Here is a 21,246-nt window from a genome sequence, read left to right as displayed (position 1 = left end):
CAAACTTTAAGGTGAAACAGATTCAGTGAGCAGAACCATGTACAGTGGATATAAAAAGTGTACACACCCCTGTTAAAATGCCAGGTTTTTGTGATATAAAAAATGAGACCACAATAAATTATTTCAAAACTTTTCCCACTTTTAATGTCACTTATAACCTGTACAATTCAATTGAGAAACAAACAAATCTGTTAGGGGAAAAAATATAAAAAATAAAAACGTCCAAGAAGTTGGTTTTATAACTGTGCAAACCCTTAAACTAATACTTTGTTGAAACACCCTTTGATTTAATTACAGCATTTAGTCTTCTTGGGTATGGGTGGCCACGGTGGTGCAGTGGTTAGCGTTGCTGCCTCACAGCAAGAGGTTCTCCGGTTCAATCCTCAGCTGGGGTGCCTTCTGTCCGGAGTCTGCATGTCCTCCCTGTGGCTGCGTGGGTTTCCTCCGGGTGCTCCGGTTTCCTCCCACATCCCAAAGACATGCTGTAGGTGGACTGGACACACTAAATTGGCCCTAGGTGTGAGTGTTTCTGTGGAAGGTTGGGCGCCGGGCTGGCAACTCGACACTGTAAAATTCCACTGCCAATCATGAGCGGACAGGTGATCCGCTGTGGCGACCCCTAACCGGGAAAAGCCGAAAGAAGAAGAAGAAGTCTTCTTGGGTATGAGTCTATCAGCATTGCACATCTTGACTTGGCAATATTTGCCCACTCTTCCTTGCAAAAGCAGTTGAAATCTGTCAGATTGCGAGGGCATCTCTTGTGTACAGCCCTCTTCAAGTCACCCCATAGATTTTCTATTGGATTTAGTCTGGGCTCTGGCTGGGCCATTCCAAAACTTAAATTTTCTTCTGGTGAAACCATTCTTTTGTAGATTTGGATGCATGCTTGGGGTCATTGCCATGTTGAAAGATGAAATTCCTCTTCATCTTCAGCTTTCTAGCAGACGCCTGAAGGTTTTGGGCCAAAAGTGACTGGTATTTAGAACTGTTCATAATTTCCTCCACCTTGACTAAAGCCCCAGTTCCAGCTGAAGAAAAGCAACCCCAAGGCATTATACTGCCACCACCATGATTCACCGTGGGGGATGGTGTTCTTTTGCTGATGCGAAGTGTTGTTTTTGCGCCAAACGTACCTTTTGGAATTCTGGCCAAAAAGTTCAACCTTGGTCTCATCAGACCATAACACATTTTCCCAAATGCTTTTGAGAGACCTGATATATTGTTTTGCAAATTTTAGCCGGGCCTGGATGCTTTTCTGTGTAAGAAAAGGCTTCCATCTTGTAACCCTACCTTATAGTCCAGACATATGGAAAATACAGGAGATTGTTGTCACATGTATTACACAGCCAGTACTTGCCAGAAATTCCTGAAGCTTCTTCAGTGTTGCTGTAGGTCTCTTGCCAGCCTCCCTGACCAGTTTTCATCTTGTCTTTTCATCAGTTTTGGAGGGACATCCAGTTCTTTGCAAAGTCACTGTTGTCCCATACTTTCTCCACTTTTTGATGACTGTCTTCACTGTGTTCCATATATCTAATGTTGTGGAAATTGTTTTGTACCCTTCTCCTGCCCTTTATTTATTTTTTTTTTATTTCTCCAAGTCTTTTGGGTTTCTAATATCATGATGGGAATGGACCCCATTCCTAAGTCAAAGTACGATTAAAGTTCATGAAATTAGTATTGTTTCAATCTCTGATGTCAGCCAGTAGCGCTCTTCGCAGCACCCACAATGTGCCCAGTAATGACTCCTTCTGCAGTTCGTATGGACTTAAATGTATTAGTAACATATCTAAATATGACTGTAAATTCTTTTTTATAACACCTGTTGCTTCTACTACTATAAGAACTGTCTGGGTATCTTTCTTCCACATTGCTATCATTTCTGCCTGCAGATCCTGATATTTTATGACTTTGTGCCTCTCTCGACAAGACAGTAGTCACTGGGTGTGGCAATTTCAATGATCAAGGCTACTATTGTCTTCTTTTCTTGGACCACTGTATCCAGTTTTCTAGCATCTATCTTTTGAACTGTTGGTAATGGATGATCCCATGTGATGTAGAAGTCTTCATTTTCTATGATGCTTTGTGGCTCATGTTTCCAGTGTTTTTCGGCCACTTCATTGCCATAATATTTGCACAATCCCCAGTGCAACAGTCTTGCCACATTATGCCTTTCAGTATACAGTCCTTCTGGCATTAATATGTCGCAGCCAGCAACAAGGTATGCAACCGTTTCCAATTTGGTTTTACAAAACCTACATTTGTCTGTTTCTCCCACATCTTCAATGGACTTTATAAACCAACGTGTATGCAAGCCCACTGTCTTGGGCTGCCAATGTTAACTTTTCATCTTTCGGTTTGAATTTGCCTGTCCTTAACCATTCCTGTGTTCGTTCCTGATCAACATGAGGTTCTTCAAGAAGTTTTCTATACTTGCAACTATATTTATACTTTTTCCACATTTCTTGCCTTCTCATCTGATCAATCAACTTATATTCTTTCTTTTGTTTTTTGGCACATTCAGTTGCTGCCTGATTTTTATTTACTTCTGGTTTGATTTCCATTCCTGCTTGATGCCGATAAGCTTTTACTAGATTAAGTAGAGAAGTCATCTTAGATTTATTCTCCTCGTGTTTCAAAACTTTCACTATTTTGGGTCTTGTGAGGTCAGCAGAATGTGTGGCGTTCCACGATTGCAGATCTACACATATAATCAATTTCAAGGAGGCCCATCCCTTCTTCGGAATGGGGAATATATAATCTTGGTATGCACTAATATTTATAAATCACTTGTTGCGCATGAAGCATCCTTCTTGTTTTCCTATCTAATCTATCCAACACGTTTTGGTGTCAGGCAGTCACTCCAAAACTGTAAGTTAGGGCAGGAAGAGCAAATTGGTTTATAGCTTGAACTTTGTTCCTAGATGTCAGTGCTGTTTTAAGTCTTCCAAAGTATTCCTTACTAAGTTTTATTTACATTTGTTCATGTTTTATTGTTGATCCTTCATCAATTTCCAAATATTTATACACTCCGTATTGCTCAAAGTTCTTTTATATCACATTCTTGTCCCAAACTGATGTTTTCCTGGCATTGCAGTTTTCATGTTTTAAAGGTTGCTTTTGTACATTTATCAAGACCAAATGGCATTCTTATATCTGGAAAAGTTTTGACAACTTGCAGCTGTGCTTTCAGTTCCTCATCTGATGAGCTATACAGTTTTAAATCATCAACAAAGAGAAGGTGAGAAGTCTTTACACTTTGTTGTTTTCAAGGAGCCAGATTATAGCAATGGCCTAAGCTGTTGAGTAAACAGCTTAATGGGATAAGGGCAAGGCAGAATAGCAACAGTGACAGTCACCCTGAAATATCCCCCTTTGAATTTTTATCCCTGGGATGACAATTTGTCCTTTATCATGGCTTAATTGCAAAGTAGTCTGCCACTGTTTCATGGTCACTGTAATGTAGTCGATCTGTGTGGGGTGTATCTTATACATTTTTAAGCACTCTTATCCACGAGTGAGGGATACTATCAAATGCTTTTTTGTAGTCAATCCATGTCATACTTAGATTCTTCCCCTTTTTACAGTTCTCCACTATGACTTTAACAACAAATGATCCTTTGCTCCACATGGTTTTCTTTTATTGCTCTTTTGTTCTACTGCCATAATTGAGTTTTCTTCTAAATAACTATAAACTCCGTCTGCATAAATTCCCATGTATAGTTTATACGTCGTCGGAAGGCAAGTTACTGGTCTATAATTTTTAGGGTAGCTTGCAGGTGCACTCAAGTAGGAGCATCATTTTGCCTGTTGAGAGCCAGGCTGGTGTCTGTTCTGGGTGCGCATATAAACAGTTCTTACTCATGGCTAAATCTTCGTGCAAAAATTTTAATACTTTTAACCAGAAGTTAGGTACTGCATCTGGGCCTGGGGTTTTCCAATTAGAGGCTTTTCTTAATTTTGTTTTAATCTCTCTAGCTGTTACTTCATCCCATTTCATATCCTGTACCTTTAAACTTCTTATTCTTTCTTTTACTTCTTCTATCCATTTAGGATCTTTATGTTCCACACGATCTTCACAGATGCTTCTCCAAAATGTATCTATTTCTTCTTTTTTGGCAGTCTTTCAATTCCTTTTACGTTATTTCCCAGTTCTCTATAAAACCTTTTTGGGTCATCAATAAATTGCTTATTTTGTACTTTTCCTTTATATTTATCTTCGTATCTTCTACGTTTTTCTGACTGTGCTGAAATTTTTGGTTTATTTGGGATAGTGCATGATGGATCCTGGTCTGTTTTAATATTGCACATTGCTTTTATCTCATCTATCTTTCTTAGTATTTTTGTTGATCTATTCCCTCTTCTATAGTCTTCTAACAGTGACACTTCTTGTCTTAATTGCCTTATAATTTTCTTTATCGATATTTCCATGATGTTATTCAATTTCTCCCCTTCCTTTCCCTCACTACCCTGTGTTCTTGTGGTAGAACTTTATCAGTTATTAATTTAGCTATATAGTAATATATCCTGATTACTTCTGTTATATGGCATGGATCTCTATGAACAGCCCTAATTACTGTGTTCATTTGTTTTATCAAACTTCTGACTTTTTGGGTTTTATTAATCTTCTGCAGTCTATTTCTTTCAATGATCCTGATATATCTGCCTTGGTCTATTAAATCAAGCAATTCTTCTCTTAGCTCATTTTCTTCCAAACTGAGGGCACATCCCTTGTTTTCCAATTCCTGCGGGTATTCTATAGAAGGTTCTATAGCATCTTCCTGTGACAAAGGTCTCATCAATTTCACCCTGTGCCACCCATTGCTCTATCATATGGGAACTCACTGGCCTATCACTCCTCAATATTGACTGCAGAGTTTCCTGTTCCTTCCCTTGCTGTCTAGCTTCAAGTGAACATTGATACTGATTTGTTGTGGAAAGCTCCAAATTATCTTCATATGGTACCTGACCAACTGCTTCCTGTTCCACTGGTTTTCCCTTAATTTGGATATCTATCACTCTATCCTGTTGTACTGCTTTCTGAAATAGATTTTCTACACTAAATCCTTCACTTTGCAGGTTCCATAACCTCAGTTCTATTTCTTTAACTTCTCTATTATTAATATCATTTTCTACTTTTCCTCTTTGTCTTCTTATCTTAAGTATTGTAAAGTTTTCCATGTCTGGATTCCTTTGTCTGTATTTCTCATCAAATATCTTTGGTGCTGTTCTTTTTGTATTGCTTTACTTTCTCCTTTGCATAAATATTACACAATATTAAATCTCTTTTTCTTTCCCAGGTCCATATTTCTTCTTCAGATGTTTCCTGATCATCCTGTTTCTACATGCTTTGGGGACTCGCTCCATCCTGCTGTGCTGTAACCTGTGTTAGACCTTCTACATCAAATCCTTCACTTTGCAGGCACTCCATAACTTCAACTTCTATTTTTTTAACGTCTACTTTACTGATCTTCTTTTCTACGTTCCATCTTTGTGATATTTTTTTGTGTGAAATTTTTCCATATCCAGATGCCTTTGCCTGTATTTTTCGTCAAATATCTTTGGGGCTGCCTTCTTTACATTGACTAATTTGACTTTCTCCTTTGCATAAATATTGCACCATATCAAATCTCTCTATTTCCCATGTCCACATTTCTTTTTTATACTTTTCAAATATCTCTTGGTGTTGTTGTTTATATTTTAGCACTTCCTCAGATGCTTCTTTTTCCAAACAGATAAAGGTTTCTTGATCCATATACTGTTTTTCACAAATTTGTTGCATTAATGAACACAAATTTTCATTTGAGGCTTCTGACAGTTTTTCTTGGGGAAGTATTTTTCTTTTCTCTAATTTCTCTCAATCTTTTTGTACATCTTTTGTCTGGAAATTCTAGGCTTTTTGCATAAAAGTAACAATAAATTTCTTTCTTATCCTCAATAGTTCACTTTTATCATCTTTATGGCTCTTCATTGGCCTATCAGTTTTTGTGGACTGCTACTTCCTTCTACAACACAGGGGGCCCATCCTCCCCCTGGGCCTGGCCCCCCATTGTAGGAATGCTTCCGTATTTTGAGGATTCTCCACTGTCATCTTTTCCAGTCCTGGCACCAGTACGCCTACCAGGATTGGGCACTTTTTTATCTTGGGTCTTGTGCACCCAGCTATCTTTTTTAGTTTTTGACCTACTTTTGTACATGATATATGCTATATAAATACAGTCTATATATCAGCGTCACCTTGGTGAGATTTTGTGAAAACAGGGCCCACCTCATGAAGGTACTCACCAAGACATGAGGATGAATTAAATTTCAGCACCATACTCTCCTTTGCTTGCTGACTTTTCATCTCTCCATTCGGACCCCTTGCTGACTTTTCATCTCTCCGTTCTGACCCCTAATACCTTTCAACAATGAGATCCCTTTGCTGCTTTGAAAGCTCTCTGTAAACCATGGCTTTTGCTGTAGCAGGCAACTGAGTAAATGTCAGGAAAATCCTTCTAGGAAAATCCTTCTAGGACAGCTGAATTTTATTTGGAGTTAATCAGAGTCTTTTTAAATGATGGCAGGTGTGTATCCAAGAAGACTAAATGCTGTAATTAAATCAAAAGGTGCTTATTAGGTTAAGGGTCTGCACACTTATGCAACCAGCTTATTGTACATTTTTTATTTTTTATATTTTATCCCCTAACAGAATTGTTTATTTTTGAATTGAATTGACAGGTCATAGGTCACATTAACGGTGGGAAAAGTTTTAAAATGATTTATTGTGGTCTCATTTTTTTTACATCACAAAAGCCTGGCATTTTAACAGGGGTGTGTACACTTTTTATATCCAGTGTATATCTCGGATAAACTCACCTGCCTCAATTGACCCTGACCACCGATCCACCATTTTCTGAATGACAATCTCAAACAACTCTCCATCTCTGAGAGCCCTGTGGAAAGGAGAAAAAGACAGACATTTATGCTGTCAATGAAGCTATTACCATACATATTATACAATTCTGTGAAGAATGTTTAAAAAAAAATGAACAGGAAATATCAGGATCTTGTTTTGTAAGTTGTCATGAACTTGGGCGACATTCAAGGGTTCCATTCCCCTGGTGGCTGATGGAAAACTCTCAAGTTGCTGTTCAGGTCATAAACAAAACTACTGTTTTGAAGCATGAGCAAGCCACAAGCTAATCAAAACATGAAGGACCAATTATGGAATCATCTCCATCACAAAATAAAGGACACATTACACTATTATCGTATGAAGGAGACAAAGCACCCATATAAAACAGACACAGACTACAGAAGTCTACCACTGTACAGCCCTATCAGATAAGCCATTGTGCTCAGTTCTTAACTAATGATGTGACTACCTCATTAAAGAAAAAGTGGTCAGTGCCTACAGTCCAACAGACGGCCATGCAATCAAATTTAACTTTTGGCTTCTAAAATGGAAAAACCTGGGATTGTTTAATAATGAGCAAGCCTTTCAGGTCCACTTGTTAAGGAACTCTTCCAAGACTATATACTTTATTCCAAAAGGTAACCCTTAAGTGGTGGAGTCATGTGTTATCTTGAATAATTAATCTCCCTATACTCAGGGCTGCCTAGAGGCAGTATGTGCCAACTTCAACTGGTCCAGAAAGTTGTTGCCATTTTAACATTTTATGGGACCTCTCACGTTCTTGTTCTCAGATCAATACAGAATCACCTACAAAAACCTAGTTACCATGAAGAACCTGATTAGCTTGCATCATATTTCATAACATAGACAGGAGACTGCAGAAAGATTACAGGATTTTTTTAACTCTTTCTCTTCACAACCTTGTGCCTGCCAGTCAGCCAGCCAGCCATCTAGCACCCCGAGTGGCTATGTACATTTGCATTACAACACCAGGACAAAAGATGGTCATGGTGCAACTATTATCCAGGCAGCCATGTGGGATTTAATTTATTTTGGTTCTACCAATCCCCCTGCCAGCTGAAGAACTCAGAATGCAAGGACTTGATATGCCTTACCCTGTGAGTGGGCACATTTCTGCACATAATGCATGAATGCAACCAGTATTGCTTGGCACGGCCATACACATCCCTAGCTAATATATTGTGACTGTTTTTCTCAAATAGGGCAAGACCCTTCAGACCCAGCTTCAAACAGATCCATTTCAACTTTACACAGTGAACATAAAGGGTTTATGTCTATGCTAGTTAACAAAAAGACAAAGGTGTTGACAAAATTGACAGACATGGATCAATGTAATTTTGTGGAGGGGAAGAAATCATTTAAAAACATTAAGAGAGCAATGATGATCCACAGGGAAGCAGGATGCTAGAAAATGCTTTTATTGTTGGTGGGTCTTGATGTACAGAAAAGCGTATGATAGAGTCAGATGAGATTTTGTTGCAGGGCAATAGGGCTAGTTAGGAGGCTACATGAAGGGTTGGAGGCAAGAATTAAGGTGGGATGGTTCATCTCTGACGAGTTGTGTTTAAACGGAGAAACTAGGCAAAAAAGTTCTCTTTCCCCTTTATTTGCATTACATTTAGAGTCACTGCCAAAGAAAATAAGGGAGACACAAATTCAAGGAGATTACTGATATAGTAATAAACAAAAGCTAGCTTTATTTGCAGTCAATATTTTCTATTTGATAAATTCAAAGGCTACAGTAGCATGCCATGTACTCTCACATGAACAGGTTTAGCAAAACCCATTTTTATGGCAGCACAATAAGATGATGTATTTAGGTGTATAGATTAAAAATAATTATTTTATGGCAAATAACGTGTGGGGACAAACTAAACAAATGAGAATTCAAAAACTATGAAAATGGAAACTTTTGATTATGGATGTAAGCTACAAGCAGTGAAAATGTTTAGTCCCTTCAGTTTTATTCACAGGTCAGTAGCATTTTTACCAACCGGATGACAAGTTGTGGATGACAATAAACAGCTGAAGGAACTTATTTGATAAGGGAAGAGGGCAAGAGTTAAGTGGGAATAAGTTGATCCCCCCCACAGAACAAAGTGGTTTACGACCGCCTCATTTGAAGGGATACTTCACAGCTACACAGCTAAGGCCCATATCTATCTATATATATCTATCTATACCAACTATCAGACTTCTCAAAGTGCATTTTCAATAAAATGAGTTTCAATGCATTTTCAAAGAACTGTAAGCTTCAGAACATTTTAAGGTGTGAGCTTCAAGGGAAGAAGAGTTTACTGCTGCTCATACTAAGTCTATTTTCAATATGCAGCTGTTTTGTTTAGCAAATGGTTGTCACTGTTTTTGCTACACAATCGGAAAGCAACATTCATAGCACAACAGGCAGCATACTTGCTTTTGATGCAGAAGGCTGTGGGTTCTACTCCCACACCATGTAGTACTTTAAGGGGGGGGGGGTTCTGCAGTCCTGAGTGTTTCCTCCTTTGGATGAGATGCTTATAACCATGAACTTGTTGTCGGTTTGACATTCACTCCATACTGCAATATTACCAGCTTAGCATTTTTTTTAATGTAACCTAGGCATTTTTTTTCTTCAAGGGCAACAGGTACTGAATTTGTAAACAAAACATTGAAATACAAGTTTGTTTGCTATCAGTAACCTCTTCATTAGTTACAGATCTCTTTCATGTGGAATTCAGATGTCTTACTTCTGCAGAGCTTGTGCATATTGACTGATACTGAGTGGCCTTTTATGGTTGCAATGTTCTGAAATGGGCAGTTTTGTCCTGTTGGTTCACAAATTTTGTTTAATTGCTTCCTGGAAAAATGTTCAAAGCTACAAATTTAAAACACACACTAACAAATAGTGCTGTACTATATAAAGAATATGGTGGTGGTGCTAAGGTAGCGTTGTCACCTCACAGTAAGACGCTGTCCGGTTCGATTCTCAGCTAGCGCGTCTTGTGTGGAGACATGCATGAATGGGCGTACCTTCGTTGAAGGTTGTGCGTCAGGGCTGGTAACTCGGCACTTAAAAATCAACTACCAATCATTAGCGGACCGGCGTTCCGCTGTGGCGACCCCTAACCGGGAAAAGCCGAAAGACACAAAGAAACAATCAGGAAGGTGAATAAAAGAACACATGCATGTCTGCATGGTCCTAAAAATGTGTGCAAGGGGCCTATGGTGGTCAGATGCATTTTCCTTGAATGTGGGTTTCAATGCCGTTTCAATGAATGCGAGTTTCAACAGCAGAGAAATTTACTGTTAATCAGAATATCTGTAATCACTGTAGAAGTAAAAAAGAAAATAGTATGGGCACTAACAGGTTTAAACAGTGTTTATGGTAAACTGGGAGAAATAGCCAAGTAATGAGACACTGGAATGCCTGCAGGGGGTGGGGGTGGGGTGGGGGCTGCTGTCTGTGTAGAGGGCCCCCGATCCATTATCTAGTTTACGGACCCATATGACTATGACCCGGCTACAACAAGAGTACTCTGCCAGAAATGCTTGGGGAAGGAAATATCTGCAGCTACAGAAATGATTTTTTGAGCTGGGACACATAATCTGAATCGTCTAGACACACAGTAAGGCACTGCAAAGCTGAATGCTACTGGCTGCTAAAAAACAATTACTAGAAAACAGAAATCAAAATCTAAACCATTTGTAATTGAAGAACTGAATACTGTGAAGGACATAAAAGAACTGGAGGTGGGATCTTTAGAAAGGGAAGGAGCAAATTACATACAAACAAATGGAAGTTTTTGAACAACAAATACAGGATAATGTTCAGGAGGAGAAGTGAGGTTTAAGGGAAGTCAGGAACTCTTCAGTACTTCATATAATGTTGGATTGAATGATAACTGTTAAAAATAAAGAAACACATAATGCATACTGCATGAAAATAAAAATGTTAACGTGGTTTGTTTTCTTTTTTATTAATGCATATTTGCCAATGTCGAGTAATAATTTAATAAAGGTGGATAAAAAGATTATTTCCTCCTAGCTATGAATGGCATCTTAAGCAAGCACTGAATACCTGCAAGCAAAGGACCAAGCTAGAGATATGGATAAAAAGGGTGTCAAGTATAAAAAAAATGAGGAAACCTTAAAACAAAGTCAACATGAGAAAGCATTTGGAAACATGAAAAACTATGCAACTGCCAATAACTTGAGTAGCAAGCCATAGTGCTAATCAGCTACAGGCAGCTCTTAAATACTAGTTACCATAATGCCCTAGTCACATAATCGCACCCCTAAGACAAGACTTAAAGCATGAACAGGGAGGTAAAAATGGGAGGACAAACTCTACTCAGTTAATGGTATAATGCATTCAGCAAGCTCTAAAATGTAAACTAGAATGTGCTCTTTAGAAAAAAAATAAATAAAACTTCTACCAACAGTCTTGCTATGCAATCCTCTGCTACACACGCATTCACTCTTTCATTATGACATGTCCACTGCTCAGCAGAAAGTGTGTTCTATTAAAAAATGACTCCTTGGTAGATGGCTTGCTGACAAAGAGTTGAAGAATGTGTCACAGATAAGAAGTAGGATGTGTCAGTCAGACAAAGCATGCGTGTGTGCACATATATTTATATATAGCTATAAGTTTAACTATCAAAATTCCAAAGGCAGAACATTTTTTTCATTCATCACGATCATCATCTCCTTTCGGCTTATGGGGGTCGCCAAACCAGAACAATGGTCCGCAGAACGATTGACAGTGGAGTTTTACAGTGCCGAGTTGCCAGCCCGGCACCCAACTTTTCACAGAAGGCACACACATGCACACACCTAGGGCCAAATGACAGTGTCCAATCCACCTACAGCAAGTCTTTGGGATGTGGGAGGAAACCCACACGACCACAGGGAGGACATGCAGACTCCGCACAGAAGGCACCCCAGCCGAGAATCGAACCAGAGAACCTCTTGCTGTGAGGCAGCAATGCTGACCGCAGCACCACCCATTAAAAGAGCGAAATACATCAAAAATCAAAATAAAAGTTGGCCGGAATGTCGAACGTAATAAACAAGACAATGTTCAAAATGCCAGACTTCCGGTTTCGGAAGTCTGTGTGTCCTTTTATGTTTTATAGCAGGGGAGCAAGCACCCTTGCATCCCCCCATGTGGGGGTGTGAGGGCTGCACCACCTACCTCCTGCTTATTATATATATTAACATCAAGATTGAACTACAGTGAGGAAAAGGGTAACTTACCCAATCTGATCTGTACCCCCATCTCTGTTCAAAATGTTGAGTTTATATTAGCAAAAGTATACCCACTTTCACTAATATATACTTAACTACTTTCAGTTAAACATTACTACAGCTTAAAAACCACACATTCGACCAACTGGTGTTCGGCTGCTTGCATTTCAGACTTTTGATAGTAAACCATATATATATATATATATATATATATATATATATATATATATATATACACACACACACACACACACACACGCACACATGTAAATACATACACTTGTATGTGTGTGTGTGTGTGTGTATGTATATATATATATATATATATATATATATATATATATATATACACATACACACAGATTACCAGTAATCTGATGAAAAGTCTATTTTGTCCAAAGTGAACCGATTCATTTATCGCACATACATTTTGCTGAATGAATGTTTGTTGCAGACTAATGTTTAGATTTAGTGTATTAGTTTTCTGAACAGAATGTGTGTTTAAGTTTTTAATGCCAATCTTTTTGAATATACCAAAAGTTCTGGCATTAGGGGGCAGGAGAGAGAGTGAGTGTGTTTTTGTTCATGTGTGTGTGTTAATGTTGGAGTAAGGGTAGGTAAGTGAATAGATGGTAGAAGTAATGTGCAAGTGCTTGCATGTTAGGGTAGGAATAAGGACCAGCTAAGGGGATAGATGACTGGAGTGTATGTGCAGTGTGTTGTTGGTTAGGATTAGATTAAGGACTAAATATGGGGGCACATAACAGTAATATGCACCTCAGCAATGCATGTGGCAAGTGTCCAAGAAGTCTTATGCAGTAGTACTGCTACAGAAAAGGTTTCTAATGTAAGGTGTGGGGCTGGAGTTAGGAATAGCACATATTAGTAAGATGGAGTGGGGGGCAAAGAAGAAAAATGTTCAGGGAAGGCATGAATTCAGCAATTTATGTTGAGTGAATAAAATTGTTAAAAAGAAAAACGTACACTTGTAGGTTAATTACAATGAAAACTGTTAAGATTTGTTTTATTTTCTATTAATGTATATATCGTCATGTCACAAATTAAAATATGGTGCTGAAAAAAAGATGCTAAAAAAAGATCAGTATTTTCAGGGCTTCCAAAATTTTGTTTTTGTCAGAATTTGTCTTCAAAGGCCTTCCTTTCTTGGCACTAGAAAAAAAAAACCTGGAATAAAAGTGTTTAGTTTCCTGACACTGAGGTATCCTTTTCCGTAGTCTCTTAGCTTATCATCTCTTCTGAGACAGGTTTCAACCACACATTTTTAATCCTTTGGAACTCTAGGGTCTCTCTTGTTTAAGGCTTTGAGAGGAAATAGTGTGTGCACTCCATGGAAACAATATTTAACACCCATTTGCCTATAGTTATGGTGAACCACTGCTGTTAGCTAATCTGCCTACTAAACCTGGCGCTGGCTGTCTAAGGGAGGAGGGTGAGGTGGTTAAATGGTCAGTGTGTTCTGGCGGGGGGCTAGGAGAGAAGGTGCTGTTGTAATTATAACTGCTCTCTGCACTGGTGGAAGGGCTCTGTTTGGCCCCACTGTCATCTTGCTGGCAATGTCTCCTTTGGATGGCCTTTCTACCTTTGATCTGTTCCCCTTTTCCTTGCCTCAAGCAGAATGCCCCCCCATTTAGAGTGATGATTTCTGCTGTATTTTGGTAGAAGATGGAAAATACAATTGTATCTACTTACATAAACATAGCTATCTGAGTGTCTGTCTTCATTGTTGCAGTAATAGCTCCTTGAGATTTCTTACTGTGGAAGCCCCTAGTTAACTTGAATACCACAAACCCCTCCCCCCTCCTCCAGGCCAAGCACATGCCTTCTCTCCTCCAGCATCAGGATATAACGGTAGTCATCCAGCGCCACTGTTCCAGGTCGTTCTTGCCTCCATCCAGGAATGAAACTCCAGTGTACAAAACACCCAAAATACACCCAGCAGAGTCACTGTAAGGGGAACCTTATACTGCAACAGTGAAGACACTCAAACATCTACATTTATGGTAAACAGGCACAACTGTGCTATGCTCATTGTTTCACTTTTGCAGTAATAACTCCTTGGAAGAACTCCTAAAGCTAAGGTTGCGAGGTCAGAATAAAGAACTAGAGCAAAGCTAAAAGACCCTGCAAAACTGCAGAGGGAAACCTATCTCCAGATCTAGCAAAAGAGAAAGTACAGTTTTGTACCTACCATAAATGTAGATGTCCGAACTGGATAGCATCTGCAGTCATAACAAGTGGGTTGTCCTGTCGTCAGGCAGCCCTGCAGTCGGCCGGATTCCAAAGTCCGGGTCCGCTTCGCTGATGTCGCACTCCACCGGACGTCATCTCTGTTGGTCTGGTATAAAGCATCAGCGATGCCATTTTCCTCAGTGTTTCTTGCCCCAGATGCCAGTAGCCCTCTTGCAGGGTAAAATTTGGATAGATGCCAATGTTTCCAAATAGATAGAGGTAAACACAACAATAAGCATATATGTACATATATACAAACAAATACACCATAAAAGACTCCCCAAGAGCTAGCTATTAGGAGGGTAAACACCCTAGGAGTACCACAGAGGGAAGGAGGGAGGGTAATCCTGACTGCAGATGCTATCCAGTTCGGACATCTACATTTATGGTAGGTACAAAACTGTACTATGTCCTTCATGGATGCATCTGCAGTCATAACAATGGGTAGAATACCATAGCCAACTAGGGAGGAGGATAAAGGTAGATTATGGTGTGTTTAGGATCCCTTGCAGTACAGCAGTGGCAAACCCTGCTCGGGATCTGGAATAAAGAGGCAAATTATAATGCTTGGCAAATGTATGCACGGAGGTCCAAGTAGCCAATAATGTCTTTGGTTGCCACTCCTCGTAAGAAGGCTGTGGTAGTGGCTGTTGCCCTTGTAGAGTGAGGTCTTATGTTCTGTGGAATTGGTTTTCCATGGAAGGAGTAACAGTATCGTATGCAATTTCCTATCCATTTGGAGATTGTCTGTTTGGAAATAGCTTTTCCTTCCCTTCCTGTTGCATAGGCTACAAAAGTTGGTCAGTCTTTCTGCTATTTTTGTTCTGTCCAAGTAGTAGCGTAGCTGTCTATGTACATCCAAGGTATGCAGTATTCTTTCCCTCTGTTTTGTGGGTTGGGAAAGAAGGTAGGTAGGTGGATTGCCTGGTTTAAAGATACTCTGGATACCACCTTAGGCATAAATGTAGGATTAGTCCAAGGACACTCTATCTTGGTGGAAGATTAGGAAGGGTTGCACTGCCATTAAGGCCTGTAGTTCTGAAACCCTCCTTGCTGAAGTAATTGCCAGTAGGAAAGCAGTTTTCCATGACAGGTGTTGTAGGTCTGCTGTTGCTGCTGGTTCAAAGGGTGCTAGTGTCAACTTTTCTAGCACAAAGTTTAAGTCCCAAGCTGGTAATGGTGGTTTCCTTGGAGGTTTTACATTCTTGATTCCTCTGAGGAACTGCCTGAGCAAAGGGTGAAAAACAGGTGGATCAAAGCTGTATTCTGCTGAAATAGCTGATGCATGTATCTTGATGGAGGAGTAGGACAGGCCTGAATGAAGAAGTTCGCCAGATACTCCAGAATGTTAGGCATATCTATGTTTGACACATCTTTTCCTCTTTCGGTACTCCAAATGACAAACCTTTTCCATTTTCCAGCATAGTTCTTTCTTGTTGAAGGTCTGCGTGCTTCAAGAATAATGTCTTTAACTCTTTGGGAAAGTTCTGGATTAGCTGCTGCTATGTGATGTTCCATGCAGTCAGTTGCAGCTTTTAGGTTTGGATGTATGATGCTGTAGTTGTTCTGAGTTAACATCAAAGGCATCAGGCTATTGGCCACATGTTGTTCCGAGACATGCTCTTCAGTAGTGGGTACCAGTGTTGTCTTGGCCAGTTTGGGGCTATCAGGATTATCCTTGGACGCTCTTCCTTGATTTTTAGTAGTACCTTGTGTATCAAGGGAAGAGGTGGGAATGCATATGCTGTTAGGCCTTTCCAGTTGAAGGAGAGTGAGTCCACTTTCCATGCTAGTGGGTGGAATGTCCTTGTGCAGAATTTTTTGAGCTGGTGATTGAGAGGTGATGCGAATAGGTCTATCTGTGGCATTCCCCATTTCTTTGAGATGGTCTTGAAGATGTCCGGTGCAGCTTCCATTCGTGGGCATCCGTGGTTCTGCTTAGTATGTCTGCTAGAGTATTGTCTTTCCCGGTACAAATATTGCCTGTAACTGAATGTTGTAGCTGAGAGCCAGGGTCCACAGCTCCAAGGTCATTCTGCATAGGGGTATGAATGAGTGCCTCCCTGTTTGTTGATGTACCACATGACTGTGGTGTTGTCTGTCCTTATCATCAACTGGCCCTCTTTGAGGAATGGTTTGAACTTTTGGATTGCCAGTTTTACTGCCAGCATTTCTTTTAGATTGATGTGCAGGTGAAGTTGATCCTGTGTCCACAATCCTTGCACGCATTTGTCCAGCATGTGGGCCCCCCATCCCAGGTCTGAAGCGTCTGTTGTGATGGTCTGGCTTGGTTGACATCTGCGGAAGGGCAGGCCTGGGTTTGACTGGCATGCCTGAGCCCACCATAGGAACTCCTGTTTTAAGCATGGAATTAGTGGGATTTCTGTTTCTAGACTGTGTCTGTGTTGGGACCATAAATTCTTTAGGTACCACTGTAGTTTCCTCATATGTAGTCTGGCAAATGGGACCAAGATTATGCATGATGCCATGAAGCCCAAGGCCTGTAGAAATTTTCTTGCTGTTAACTTGTTCAGTTTTGTTAGTGCCAAGAAGTAAAGAGGAAGTTCTTTTGTTTTTCTGTAGTCAGGAATGCCATTTGTTGTACTGTGTCCAATTCACCAAGAATGTCCTTGTTTGGGATGGTATCAGCCTTGACTTTTGTAAATTGACTGTGTATCCCAGTCCTTGTAGCAAGTAAATGACCCTTTGTAAATCTGTTGTCAGCTTGCTTTTGTTGTCCCCTTGTAGCAGGCAGTCGCCCAGGTATGGGTAAATTTGTATTCCTGTAGTCTGCAATGGGCGATTACTGATGCCAGGCATTTTGTGAATACTCTGGGCAGTAGATAAGCCAAAGGGCAATGCTGAGAATTGATAGTGCTCTGATCCTGCAAGAAATCTGAGGTATCTTCTGCAGATTGGTCGAATGGGGACGTGCAGGTATGCCTCCTTGAGATCTAGAGTTACCAGCCAAGACTCCTTGCCCAGCATGGGAAGAAGTTGCTGTAGGGTCAGCATTTTGAATTTTGGGACAATGATGTATGTATTTAAGGTGGACAGATCGAGAATTGGTCTCCAACTTTTTTCCTTCCTTGGAACTAGGAATAGTCTGGAGTAGAACCCCTTTCCTTGTTCTGCTGTTGGCACTCTTTCCACAGCTCTCATGTTTGCTAACTCCATTATCTGGTAGAGCCTCTGTTTTTGATTTGGAGGTAGATTTGGCATTCCTCTTTGACTGGTAAAGTGTGGAAGTGAAACCGTAACCTTGATCTATGGTTTGTAAAATCCACTTGTCTTTTGTTATGTAGTGCCAGTTCTTTGAAAATAAGGTTAACTTTCCGCCTAGAGGGGCTGCTATTTGTTCCCTGGTAGGTGGATTTAGGATTAAGTCACTGTGGTTGTGCTGATGTAGTGGCAGTGGCTGTGTCTGTGCCTCTGCTGCTACCTTGCCACTGTCGCCTCTGTAGGCACCTCCTCTGGATTGGTTTCTGCCTCTGGAACGTCTATTTCTGCCCCTTTGAAATTTTGTGGAGTCAGGAAAGGACCAATTTTGGCAGGCCAGTTCCTGCTAAACCTTGGGGTTGAACCTGCAAGAAATCTTTAACAGTTTGAACAGATTTTGCCTTTTCTTCCATTTTCTTCATAACCTGCTGGGCAGGTGTACCAAACAAACTTGTCTTGTCCATAGGAGCATCTAGCAACTTAGCTTTAACATGATCCGGTAAAGCTTGTTCCTTTAGCCATGCATGCCTTCTTATCACTGTGCCTGTCATGGCTGATCTAAATGAAGCCTCCAGTGCATCATAGCCACATTTTAAGGAATGGTTGCTAACCTGTTGTATGTTATTTACCATCTCTAATACATATTTCTTATCAAGAGATTCATCAGTAGTTAGTATTTTAGTTAACTGATCAAGCATAAACTCTTGGTATTGTATCATGTGAAACTGACAGTTTAAAGCTCTAGCTGAGAGAGTAGCTGAAGTGTAGACCTTTTACCCCATCTGTCTAGTGACCTTGCTTCCCTTTCAGAAGGAATAGGGTTTTAGCTGTGGTGGCTACTGCCTTGGGACCCTGGGATATAGTTTCTGGGGCTGCAAGTGGGGCCTTGTAAAGGTGGTGATGAGCAGCTGGCACCCTGTAAAATCTGTGTGGTTTGGCAGGGCTGGGGTAAAGAGTCTGGAGCGAGCAAACATCATTGAAAGCATCATCCACCACAGAGAGAACAGGAGGTATAGCTAAGGGCCTGTGCTGTGGGAGGTGCAGAAAGGTCCTAAGTCTTTTCTGGAGTCTGAAAAATCCTGTTGCTGCCATTGGAACTGTTCTCGCATGGCATGCAAGGTTTCCAAAGGAGAATTCTTCTGGTGGGAAGCAGCTGGAATGGATTCTTCAGCATCAGAATCTTCAAAATTGGAGAAGGGAGCCTCAGGCTGGTCAGTTATGTCTGATTCATCAGCAGAATCATCAGAAGACACTGGCTCAGGGGCTCTGCCCTAGGTCTCTTCTCTGGGGCTGAGAGGCCCTGTCTGGGTGAGATTGAGATCCTCTAATTAAAGAAATTAAATCTTCTGCCAAAGAAAGCATTTGAGAACTAGAAGAGGGCCTGGATGAGGGTTTAACAGGCACTGATTTAGTAGTCTTGGCTGCTTTAGCCCTGGCAAAGGCCTTAATGGACATGGCTGCTGGAGGCCTAGCAGCACCACGTGCTGGGGTAGAGACATCCAAGGGATGGTGTCTGATAAATCAACCACCGTAGTGGGTAAAATTTCTGAGGTCGATTCAAGAATTGTAGCAGGGCCTCAGTTGTAAGAATAGGTTCAGCTGTACTTTGAGCAGTTTTCTCGGTTTCGCCGAAACCGAGACACTCATGATTTGCTTTGCCGTGGTTTCGGCGAAACGGACCGCGAGTGTCGGTCTTTATCTTTGCGTTTTGGAAGATTGGGTAGTCGGAGGATCCCGGCATAATGTACGCAAAATCAGTACCGAAAAACTGTTCTGCAAACTCCGACCGCGCCTAAGCGCTCGTCGGTTGAAAGAGGCACAGGCGAACAGGCTGCTACGTCGTGGGCTGGGCCTAAACAAGGCAGACAGTAAGAGTGGAAATCTTTATGAGGTATTTGTTTCCCACAGGTTAAACAATTGTTAACTTTTTCTGACATCGGCTGAGGCAAGAAAGAGTCCCCAACGGGTACTTAGCTTTAGAAGTCTTCAAGTAGTATTCGGTAGAAGTAATCTCTGGATCCGACCGACCGGCTTGCGAACAGCTTCTGCTTGGCGCCACGGCAAGAAAGACTGAGGAAAATGGCGTCGGCTGATGCTTTTATACCCGAAGACCAACAGAGATGACGTCAGGTGGAGTGCGACATCAGCCGAAGCCGGACCCGGACTTTGGAATCCGGCCGACTGCAGGGCTGCCTGACGACAGGACAACCCACTTGTTATGACTGCAGATGCATCCATGAAGGACATCAAGTTGTAGTGCTTGATAAAGGTATGAATACAGAGACCAAGAGGCTGCCTCCAGAATTTTTTTGGTGGATATTCCCCTGATGAACGTGACTGAAGCTACTGTCTGTAGCTCTTGTGGAATGTGCCCCAATATGCTGTGGCACCTGATTTCCTCTGTGTTTGTAGCCAAAATTTGATATAATTAGAGATCCATTTGGAAACAGCTTGTTTGTTGACTGGATTGCCCAATTTATTAGATGCAAAGGCCACAAACAACTGATCTGATTTCCTGAAACATTTCTGTCTTGTCCAACACCTGAGTTGCCTACAGAAGTCCAAAGTGTAAAGGGTCCTCTCTCCCTTATCTTGTGGGTTTGGGAAATAGACAAAGATGTACAGTTTCATTAAGAAAGATCTCAGTGACTTCCCTAGGCATAAAGAATGAGATGGTTCTCAGGGATACTCTGTCAGGATGAAATATGAGCAAAGGTTCTAGAAACATTAACAGCTTGCAATTCAGAGATTCTCCTGTCTGAGATGATGGACACCAAGAATGCAGTTTTACAACTTTATAACTGTGGATACTGCTGGTTTAGAAGGTGGAAAAGCAAGCTTCTTCAAGACAGTGTTAATTCCCAGAATGTGGCAGGTGTTCTTTCAAGGGGCCATAGGTGGATGATGCCCTTAAGAGGCTGTTTTGTCACAGGGTTAGAAAACTGAGGGAGCTGAATGAAGAAAAGTACAGTTGTGTACACTTACCATAAATGTAGAGGTTCGAGTGTATTCACTGTTGCAGTCATTACGTTTGGGTAATCTGCTGGCAGGTTGCCCTCAGTCGGCCTGAATTCCAAAGTCTTGGGTCCTACGTCGGTTGCTGTCTCCTCTTCCATGACGTCAGGGGTATAAAACAAGCAGCAATGACATTTTTTTTAGTTTTTCTTGCCCCCGATGTCAGGTGCCCCCAAAAAGGTAGCAAAAAAAAAAAAAAAAAAAATATATATATATATATATATATAAAAACTATATATACATGCAACAATACAAACTTTACCTTCATCTACAAGCAAATACACCACATAGGTTGTAGAAGATAGTGAAGGAAAGAGAAACTCCAGAATAAGAGGGGGATGGCGGGCGGGTAACCTGGACTGCAACAGTGAATACACTCAAACATCTATATTTATGGTAAGTGTACACAACTGTACTATGTTCTTCGTGTTTCACTGTTGGTCATTACATTTGGGTAGAATCCCAAAGCTATGGATGGGAGGCTGGAGCTAAACAGCATTAGAGGCGGCTATAAGGCCCAGCAGAACTGCAGTGGCAAAGCCTGCCCTGGACTTAGAGAGGCAAATGACAATGCTTTGTAAAAGTGTGAACAGAACTCCAAGTAGCAGCCTCTA

The 21,246-nt window shown here is 40.8% G+C and overlaps 1 protein-coding gene across 1 annotated transcript in view; it reads right to left on the bottom strand.

Moving 5' to 3' along the window:
- Positions 1 to 21,246, bottom strand: part of NEURL4 (neuralized E3 ubiquitin protein ligase 4) — a 1,403,612-nt gene that overhangs the window by 978,983 nt on the left and 403,383 nt on the right. Inside the window, exon 13 of the mRNA XM_044076219.1 lies at positions 6,856 to 6,932. Coding sequence (XP_043932154.1) covers positions 6,856 to 6,932 — 77 coding nt within the window. The remainder of the gene's footprint in view (positions 1 to 6,855; positions 6,933 to 21,246) is intronic.

This window comes from Protopterus annectens, chromosome 7.part0 (genome assembly GCF_019279795.1).
Source record: "Protopterus annectens isolate FY-2018-M chromosome 7.part0, PAN1.0, whole genome shotgun sequence".
Classification (NCBI taxonomy): Eukaryota; Metazoa; Chordata; order Ceratodontiformes; family Protopteridae; genus Protopterus; species Protopterus annectens.
The sequence above is the reverse complement of the archived record's forward strand: the minus strand, read 5'-3'. Positions and strand labels throughout refer to the sequence as shown.